The sequence below is a fragment of the Trachinotus anak genome, unplaced genomic scaffold, assembly GCF_046630095.1.
Source record: "Trachinotus anak isolate AG129_WGS33_773 ecotype Australia unplaced genomic scaffold, CSIRO_AGI_Tana_v1 ptg000032l, whole genome shotgun sequence".
Taxonomy (NCBI): domain Eukaryota; kingdom Metazoa; phylum Chordata; class Actinopteri; order Carangiformes; family Carangidae; genus Trachinotus; species Trachinotus anak.
Window position 1 is genome coordinate 1,932,603 of NW_027273883.1, and position 10,516 is coordinate 1,943,118.

The 10,516-nt window shown below is 39.2% G+C and overlaps 1 protein-coding gene across 1 annotated transcript; it reads right to left on the bottom strand.

Annotated features, from left to right (window-relative positions):
• Positions 1-227: 227 nt before the first annotated feature.
• Positions 228-7,193, bottom strand: LOC139613085 (cathepsin K-like). The gene is made up of 9 exons (XM_071469431.1): positions 7,054-7,193; positions 5,594-5,714; positions 4,487-4,615; positions 3,972-4,043; positions 3,700-3,786; positions 3,372-3,590; positions 2,563-2,728; positions 1,769-1,877; positions 228-627 (listed from the first exon to the last, which is right to left on the bottom strand). The coding sequence occupies exons 2-9, from the start codon at positions 5,711-5,713 to the stop codon at positions 528-530; spliced, it is 1,002 nt and encodes a 333-aa protein (XP_071325532.1). The 5' UTR covers position 5,714; positions 7,054-7,193; the 3' UTR covers positions 228-527.
• Between the last annotated feature and the right edge of the window lie 3,323 nt (positions 7,194-10,516).

Consider the following 10,516-nt stretch of genomic DNA (forward strand, 5'->3'; position numbering starts at 1 on the left):
ACGTCAAAACAGAAAAACACAGGGCACATAAATACAATACAAACACCAAAAGATAAAGGACAATAAGTTAATAAACCCAAACAGAAACATGTTAATAGATAATAAGTTAAAACATCATCAACTTTTTCCTCCTAGAGTTTAAGAGACAGATGTCAGAGGGTAGAACAGAGAGTTTGAGTTTGTTTAGGCTGAAGTGAGAAGGAATCAGATGGCAGAAACTGAAACTGTTTTAAACGATCTGACAGGAAAGATTCAGCTTCCTTAAATACCTGTTTATATCACCATGTTACACAGAAAAGAACATTGAACAGATTTTATGAATCAAACTCAGATAAAGGTTTGTGTGTTTAAAATAAAAAAGTCAAGGTGGTGCACTTCTGCTAAAGTGATTTTAAAATGCTCAAGTAAAAAAAAATTTTTTAAATTTGCCCTTTTTGTAAAAAGTATGGCGGCATGCGTGTTTGCAGTTGTGCAGGAATGATCCCTTCATCAGCCCTTATTTGTCTCTGGTCCATTCATTTGTCCTTTCACATGATTGGGTAGCTGGCCTCGCTGGCTATGCCACAGTGGTTGTCACGGTCACGTGCAATCCGGATGTAACCGTTGTCGCCCCAATTCGCTCCATAGCTGTCAGAGAACCAGAGTGTGTTGATCATCATCAGGCCACAGGTTAAAAACAGAACTCATCTCCCCAGACTTTTTTCGTTATTTACAGATAAGACATTATATAGTACACAGCACGACCTTAGTTGGTAACCCTGACATATCTCCACTTGAGAAGGTGTTGTTTGGAACAGTTAGGAAGTTGACTATTAGTCTACTTTATGGAGCTATGTGCGCTGTTCCATCCATGGCTTTACAAGAGCTCAGAGGAAAGTGGGAGAAAGACCTGTCTGTCACAATCAACGCTGCTGAGTGGGAAAATATATGGACCTATGCTAAATCAATCTCAGTTTGTAATCATGTTAAATCAGTACAGCTTAAGATTTTGCATAGAATGCATATATCCCCTAATCGCAGACATAAGTTCAACCCTAGTTTGTCTCCACTGTGTCTTAAATGTAAAACTGAAGTTGGCACTTTAACTCATTGTCTTTGGTCATGCCATAAACTGCAGAAATATTGGTCTAATGTCTTAACAGAAATTGAAAAGATACTGGGACTAAAGCTGGGGATGGACCCATTGTGTCTTATATTAGGCATACCTGCTAAAGGTGTAAGGTTAACAAATCAAAGACTGTTCTGTATTCTTACATTCGCAGCTAGAAAGAATATTCTATTGCAGTGGATTAGTGATAAGGAACCAAATGTTAAGGGATGGCACAAAGTGCTGTTTGATTTAGTGCCTTTGGAATACTTGACCTGCGCATTACATTCAAACTCAAGCCAATTTTATTGAGTTTGGGAACCTTATTTGAATTACTTAGAAGACAATGTATCTTCCATTCTGTTGCAGGGATTCCCTGGAAGGTCATAATAATGAGATCTCCTTTTATTTACTTGTTTATGTATTTATTTATTTATTTAGTATTTATTTTATTTATTTATTTATTTTATTTATTTTTTTTACTCACTTGATTAATATGGATACTGTTTGTGTGTAACTGAGTCACTGTTTGTTGCTTGAGCGTTGTTGTATTGAAGTTTTGTGTTTGCTTGTTTGTGTTGAAAAAGGAAAAATTAATAAACACATTTAAAAAAAAACAAAAAAACAGAACTCATCATTACTCATTACCTGACATCACTCATACAGGTGTGTGTCTCTCACCTGTTCTTGACGATCCAGTATTTCTCCCCTTCGGCGGTCTCTCCATAGCCCACTAACAGCATGGCATGATCGAGGTGGTTTTTCTTGTTTTCTGGGTTGTAGTAAACACCTACATGCATAAGAGGAAGTGTAAATGACCCTGAGGTCCCAACAGGATAAGAGTCGATGTTGAAGTCAAGTCTTTTTTTTCAGATATTTTTCTAATGGCGTTTCATGTTGTTTTTGTCAAATGAGGGGATTTAATGCCTCCTCAGCAACCTTTGCAAAAAGTCATAGTGAAAGCCCTGCCTTCAGGACAGGATTACAGTACAGTTTAAGATATTATGTTATATATTATATTGCTGCCACGAACCTTTGTTTTTCTGATAACTTATGAACCAGCCATTCAGTAGGTTTTTACCAGCAGCCAAATTATCCACAGAGTTGTCCTTTTGTCCATAACTAATGGACCATTGAATTAAAATTAGTAGAAACACGGAATAAAACAGTTTCATTTTAAAAATCATCAGCGACACAGTTCAGCAGAGAGAGAACGTCTTGGAGGAGCTGGGCTTAAAAATGACTCTTAAAAATGGACAAAAAGTCAGTTTTGAGGTTCTGGAAGACAACCACAGCGCCAAGGCATGCACACAGGGAATAAGACGCCATTGACAGGTAATTGATGGAAACATTTGGGATAATGTAAGAACACATCTCAACAACATATACTGTATAACACAGTTCTAGTTGTGTTTAGACATTTTAATTTAGGAAAGTTATAGATTTTAACCTTAAGAAAAAAACTGGGTACTGACCACTCTTGTATAGCCAGAACTTTTCACTGTTGGTGTCCATGGTCACAGACAGAGGACCCACGTCATACAGAGCTTGAGCCAGGGCACATTCGTCCCCCTCAGGAATCGTCTCAAAGCCTTTGACCTGGGCTGCAATGGCTGATGGTTGGTAGTAGCAGTGCTGGTCCTGTGGAGACAAGAGAGGTCTGATGCCTCTAAATTACAATTTTACATTTTATTATTGTGTTTTCAGAGCTTAACAAGATATTTAGGACCGACAATTACAATAATGTTAACTGTGTAAAACATCATGGCAACAACTATTTACTGTCACTCTTCCAAAGACACATACTGTTTCAGTAACCCAAGCTTTCCTGCTTCGAGCCACCTGACTCTTCCCCGTCCACCTACTCCCCTGTTTGCATTTCTTTAAACAGCTCTTAGTATTTAGCCCACACCAGCCCACTTACACTCATTCCCTGCAAGCTTGTTTATTGTCCTATCCATGCCATACTGTTTTACCTGTTATGATTTTTTGACTACCTGCCTGTTTTTGGATTTTGCCATTTACCTGGTTTCTCTGCCTGCCAGTAAATAACACTCCTGTGCGCTACATAAATGTTGCGTTCATCCAATCAAAACTTTGCCTCTAAACTTTATCCAGGCAGCAAATAAGATTGGTAACCCTATGTTTAGGAGACAGGGTTGCCCTGGTTTATCGCATAGGTTTATGTTGCCAATAAATTATGTATGTGGCCACCAAACACAACATATCTGGCTCTGCCACTGGGTCAGCGTAAAGTATATATTAGTTTCATGCTGATGCTTACCCAGCCCACGTACGGGTAGTCCTTCTCAGAGTTTATGCCTCCGTTTTCCTGCACATACTCAAAGGCTCTGGTCATGTCTCCTCCACCACAGCCCTTACTCTCTTGGTCACAGTCCACCAGGTTCTGAGGACTGAGGTCCAGCAGCTGACCCGTCGTCCTGGCCAACTGTCCCTCTAGAGCCCCTACAGCACTGAATGCCCAACAGGATCCACATGATCCCTGTAAAGTGTGGGGCACAGAGGTTTGGATAGGACAGTGTGATGCATGATTATCATACATGTGAGTCCTCAGACATGTGTTAGATTATCGTTGTCCTTTGCCCTCTGACCTGGTCTTTGACTGACGTCACCATGCCTTTCTCACGGTAATCAATAGATTCGGGCAGATCCTCCAATGAGCAATTTGTATTGTAAACCTTTGCAGAGAGAAGTGAGACAAAGAGACAGAATTATGTTACATTACATTTCATGTTTTTGGAGATTAAGGCATTACACTGCAAGCAAGTGAGACTCCCTTTATAAGAGCAATCTCAAGAGAGGTCCACCACCACAAAATTAAATCAAGACTTGAGTATGAAGGCCTAGCTCACTGTTCACTCACCATGTCCTGTGTTGCCTCCTTCCAAAGATACTCAGTGGTTTCACCTCTGGAGTGACATAATTCTTCCTTTGTCTAAAACAATTTATATATAAAACTTCATTTCCACAAAACGTTATGACACTCTCTTTCACTTAAAATGTTTCTGGTGTAAAGTAATTAAAGAATGTAGCTACTAGGAACAGCCATTGTAATTGTAATTTCTGGGGATCTATATATGAGATTCCAGATGAAATGTTTTAAATGTTTATATGGAAAGCTGAACGACACGCATGCTTGTTGCCCCAGTACACATTGTTTTGCGCAACTCCCCACATCTTAATGGAGGCTAACAAAAAATTGACATGACCCATGGAGCCATAATATCTACATATACGGTAACAACACCAAGTTGAAATAAAAATCAAAATAACCCTTTAAGGTAAGGACAGTGAAACTTTCCCCGTTTAGTAAATACAATACAGTACAAAGCCAAATCCAACTTCAGCATAAAGGTTTGTGTCAGTGTCCAGACTGACCCTGTCTCCCAGGTGGTTCATCCCCAGTGTGTAGGAGTGTTTGCCCTGTTCTGCCTCTCGGTTGTGGACTTCAATCAAATGCATGTTCCTCTTCCAGATGTCCTCCCGGTAGTGCTCTTCATCATCATCCTAAAATATTCCAACACCAGTTTATTCTATTGGCATGAAAGGGGAGACCACGTAGCTCAGTCAAATTATCACAATCTAAACAACAGATTTTGGACGTTCATGTGTGTTTTTGAATGCAGTGTTGTCTTTGCCTCATTGTGATGTGCTTTGGCAAATGCAGCAAGCTGCTTCCTTAAGAGTTTTTATGGGACGCCTCCAGGACTGTCTCTTCAAGGTGCTATATGAGTAAGTATTTGACTTTAAAACACTCAAAAACTAAAACTTTGATTCTAAAAAGAATGTGACGATCTCATAGTGTTGACATTATGTCAAAGATGTCTATGTACTATGGTGAAGAGACATCTACTGAAGTTAGCATGCTAACCAGCTAGCCCCAGCCCGTCCCATGTTGTAATATGACTTTGTATCTCAAGAGCTGATAATGAGTCACTGCAACCTGCCCTCAGTCCAACATCAGGAGATGAAGCAGGAGCTGCCAAGAGAGTGTATCCTGACCCCTTGTTCATGAGTGAGTGAATGAAAGACCAGCATCCCCAACACAACCACCACCACCCGCTCCCAGTGAGAAACAGCAAAGACAGGAAGTACCAGAAAAAGAAGCAAACCAGAGCTAACATTGGCGTTGTTTTCCTGCAGCTCCTGTTGAGTAAAGGAATGAAGTTTGACACTGAACCTGCAACATTTCTTCTTCATTGGTGAGTAAACAACCTTTAATGCGAACATTGGCTATGAAGCGATTGCAAAAACTTACATATAGCACCTTTATGCAGTGGCTGAGACAGGCCCAATGGGGCTACAGTACCACATGGTACCTTAGAGTTCATCTGCTCAGTGCTAATAGATTCACATTCTGTGAGTGTGTGCCAGAGACGCGTCATGGAGGAAAAAATATATATACATACATGTAGAAATGTCTGCCAAGCAAAAGGTCTATTAAATATGATCTATCCACAATACCCACAGACCATATGTACATACATCGTATTCTTGTTCATGTCTGATCTTCCACTGTTCCCACTGGATGTCTAGGAGGACTTCATTTAAACGGAAGCCCAGATCTGAGACCACCAAGTGTATCACAAGGGCATGCAACAACATCCTGAAACAGCAGCAACATAGATATTACTCATACACAATCAATATTCCAACATGGCGCTGCCACATCAAGTGTTCTGACTGGATAATGGATCATCTTACTAAACTAGACAATCATCCTGGGTAATCTGGGATGTAATAAGAAAGATGATGCCCTGTTCTAAGATTGTGCCTCATTCATTTCAGTGAAAGTTGCTCACTGGATGTATGTGCCTAAAAAATGGTCCCCCTGGGGCTTATAATAAAATAATGAAATAATTTTATACCCAAGCCTTTTGTAAAAGCCAGTGAGTGTCACATGACCTTCAGATTGTTTCCAGTGTCCCAAAATCCCTGCACATGAATGATGAAAAATATAATAATGTTTTAAAAAAGAAGGCTGCAGTATCACATGATGCAGGCAGGACTGAAACTAAATGTAAACTGAATCTTGATGGTACATACTTGACAACTGTCAGGCATTCGTTTACCTACATAACCCGTACTCCCTGAGGAGGCTGCAGTGGAAATACCTCATACCAGGAGAGTGAGCACTAATCCTGTGCTATTTTTAACGCACTGCGATGTGGTGACTAACCATGATCTCATCAGTTGCATCATCTCATGCCACTCACATGACGAACATGACTCACCAGACAGAGGCTCTGGCCCACTAGGTGTTGCCCTGTTAGGCACAAGGTCTGGAAAACTTCCAAAATACACTTTCAGGGGCCGATGTTGAATTTTACATGAAATATTAGTCCAGATTGTAAAGCCCCTGAGGGAAATTTGTGATTTAGGGCAAAATGACTTATTTTAACAATTAGGGCTTTATCTACGAAAAGTGTTTTCTATCATAATGTCTGTTGACATAAATCATTTTTAATTAGATTCATACAAGCCTTGCATACTGTTAGTCAAAGGGAAACTTAACTTACAACAGTGACTGACTCTTATGAAAGTTTGTTAGATGTTGTAGTTGAAGCCTTAACATAGCTTGAAACCCACATTCACATCTGCAAAAACTTTATTTTATTTATGAAAGGAAGATTTCACTGCTTTTTTCCCACATCCATTGGACCAGGTCTAGATCAAAGATCACTATACCAGACTGGATTATCCCACGGAAGCTAAAACACAGTTTCAAATTCTATTGTCTTCCATTACACCACTGATATAATAAAATACATGTCTTTTATCTATCTCTCCTCGCTTCAAATACCCACAGTAAATATATCACATTATATTATTTCGCTGAATAGCTGGAGAATAACGTAGGAGCGTCCTGTGACCTGTCAACCTTACACAACATCAGCATTTTACAAGAAATCAGTTCATCACTGGTTAACGCAAAGTTAGATTACCTTTAGTCCAGAAGTCTCGCAGGATTTGGATGAAAATCTTTGACTGTCGCTTCTCTCTCCTCAGTTAAAACTGGTTCGTCTTAGGCTTGGTGTTTACAACAACTGTTACCTGCAGTACCGCTACTTTAAATACTTCTTCTTGACTTTCGATATGACACAAAGGAGTCACCTGGACCAGATAGTGATTGGTTACGAAGGAATGCACCTGCGTTTGTCTCTGAATGAAAACAATGTTTATCCAAGATGGGAAAATGAAACTGATTTCATCTTATTACTGTAATAATTACATCATCCTTTCATAGAAAAGAATGAATATTAATATTAATCTTCTTAGTGTTAGTTAGTCTGTCAAAACATTTTTACCCCTATTTTGTAGACAGATTGTTTTATGAAGTTTTCATCTGTTGCTACAGTATGTCACAATTATTTGTTCAGACATGAACATGATCTGTATGGATCAGATGTGAGATCATATGGAAAAATGACAGAATAAAGTACTGTGAAAATCAGGAACACATAAGTAATCTCTTTACTTTAACAAGAAAGCATTGGCTGTGGAGCTAAGGTGCTAACTTTGATAGGTGCCTTCTACACAGTCACGGCCAAGGCATCCAAGCCTTTTTAAGGCCTGACGTTTCCTCGCTTGCTGCATCAGTCGTGCTGCCCTGAGTTTTAAAAAGTGTTCGACAAATAAAGACTATTATCATATCATTATTAATTAATTACAAGTTGTACAAACTATGATGTCAAGTGCGAAACCTTTTGACTTTTGCACGGCATGAAGACTGCTTCAGTGTCCAGACTCACTATGGCTCCCAGGCAGTTTGCTGGAGCGTTTGCCTTGTTCTGTCTCCTGCTGGTGCAGTTACACAGTATGTGGAGATCTCTCCTCCCAGATGGCCCCCCAACAGTCATCATCATCCTGAGACACAGATACAGGCAAACGAGTCAGTTGAAGTAAAGGGACCTATTTATGTTTGCAGCAGAAAAAATCTGTTGTTGTGTGTAACCAAGTACATTTACTTTAGCACAAATTTGATGTACTTGTACTTATTTGTATGTACTTACTTTCTGTTTCATGCCACTTCACACTTCTACTCCACTACAGTTCAATTCAATTCAGTTCAGTTGAGGGGAGGAATATTGTACTTTTCTCAACTTAATTTAAGATTTTTACACAACACATGAATATAATATACGATGAATTTAATGCAATTTAATAGATTTTCTCTCCTCTCATCTGATGAGGTTAAACAAAATTTAAACAGCTGTTTACCCTTGAATTAAGAAAATCTAACCAACCCACAATTTTCCTTTAATGGTTTTCTGCACAAATTTGTTTGATTCGATCCTACTGCAATGTTTAATCATGCACGTGACAACTTATTTGAGAGCTCTCATGATATGAGAAGCTAGATGAGGAACTAAAACATTTAGTCAGGTCCAACAATACCTGAATTGTGAAGCAAAGTTTTTTACAAACAAAATTTAATCAAAATTAAATTAAAAGGAAATTGGTGGCTGGTATTTAGTGGGTGGAGCTTAACACATACTACTTACTTTTTTTTGCCAAATATAACTATGTTCACAACCAGGCAACATTTACAAGATTTGGCAGCAGAGACTGGGGAAACCAATACATACAGAAGACATTTATTAAATGTGGTGGGTGTCAATCAAAATACAGGTTATTTGTGAAAAATGGCAGCAAGACAATATCATAATGTCTTGTAAATTTTCTCTCTCTTTTACTTTTATTATAGATTTATCAATATTAGTGGGCAACAGTTTGTGTAGTAAGAATATTAAACTCCAGCCAAGAAAATGTCAGTAGTGTTATTGGTATGATGAGGGGAAGTAAACACATAACTCTGCTCACAGTCAAGCAAAAAGGGGCAGAAGCTAAATGAAACTGATTTACAGTGGATTCAGTCTGGGAGCAGCCTGGCTGAGGTCTGAGGTCTGTAGACAGAATGTAAGTGTCTGCACCAGACTGTCACAGTTACTGATCTGACTGTTCCCAATCAGCTTGTTGCTTTTACTTTACATGATATGAAGTAAATATGAAAGCTATTTATTCCCACCTCATGAGTCCGTAAGAATTGGACTCTTCCTCTAATGAGGTCATAGTTTATTTCAGACTGTACAGGTGGTGAAGACGTCGACCCTCAGGAACTCACGGGAAATGACACCATTTCCTCAAACGAGCTGGAAAATACTTTCAGTTTCTCTCTCACGGAGGAAGCCTGAGGAAAGGTGCGAATCAAACATGTAACACCGTGTTTCATACCGAATACTGGAAGCTTCCTCCATATTCAGCCTGATGTTACTGTTGCTCTGTTTGTCAGGATGTAAAACGCATTTAACATCTCGGTTCAGCCTGGTTCAGCCTGGTTCAGCCCGGTTCAGCCCGGTTCAGCCTGGTTCAGGTTCAGCTGCGCACAAACCGACATCTGAGTTTCATTGTTCTCTCCTAAAAGGTTGTCATGTTCTAAACCTAACAGCAGCTGTCGAGTTGTACAAGACATTCAAAATATTTTAATTTATCTTTTGGAATATATACGAGCTTATTTCTTTCTGTGTTCCTCGCGTGTTGGCATTGAGCTACTTTATAGAAGTGATTTAAAGAAGATTTTTGGATAAATGTGATGTGTCCTCTGTGAGTCAGTCTGTATGATTCTATCAGGATTTATGGAAGCAAAAGCCAAAGGAATATCAGTGCAGATGTGTATAAAGCAGGAGGGAGTGTGGATGTTCAAGTGCTTGTTGCTGCCACTCACATCCTCACTCAGGAAGGTGTTGGCTCAGAAGCCAACAAGGACTTCAGTTTTACTTCCACTTTCTTTTTTAAAATCTTATTATATAGATTATATATTGTATATTTGACCCCACAACATGTTTAAAGGTGTAGTTTAATTTGATTTGATTATATACAGTGGCCTCAGAAACCATTGTACACTTTGTTGTGTTGTAAATTTAATTAATGTGCAAAATTGCTATTTTTGGTCATCAATTTACATGACTTTGTTATATCTCAAGGGGATTTTATGGACAAGGTTGATGACAGTTAACACAGAATATTTGGTTTGTTTGTGAAAAGGTTGAAAATTCTGCCATGAGTCAGTCTGAGGATAAAGGTGGAGACACCACTCCACCTGAGGAACATGACAGCGAGCTCGAAGCTCAGAGGTAAGATGAGAACAGTCATGATTCAGAAAAGTCTGTGTCGAAGCCCAGTTTTTGAGGAAAGAAGGGACTTGGAAATATTCCTGTTTGGTTCGTGGATTCAAGGCATTCTGCTTCTAGTTAAAAAAATCTTGCTTTTTAATTTAGTCTACTCTTTTTTGTTTCCATCAGGGTCCAGGAGCAGAGATCAGGCTTTTCTGCACCCCGTTTAGTGTCCATGAGGAGCCAGCGGTCTATGGATTTCCCTCCTGTTTTCTCTTCAGAGACAAAGTATGTC

What these genes read in the sequence shown, in the direction of transcription:
- LOC139613085 (XM_071469431.1), bottom strand. Translation starts at nt 5,713, where the DNA reads ATGTTGTTGCATGCCCTTGTGATACACTTGGTGGTCTCAGATCTGGGC. An exon ending in TGAACCACCTGGGAGACAGG is followed by an intron (nt 4,044 to 4,486) that starts GTCAGTCTGGAC and finishes AAATTGTTTTAG; the next exon opens with ACAAAGGAAGAATTATGTCA. An exon ending in TACTGGATCGTCAAGAACAG is followed by an intron (nt 628 to 1,768) that starts GTGAGAGACACA and finishes GTTCTCTGACAG; the next exon opens with CTATGGAGCGAATTGGGGCG.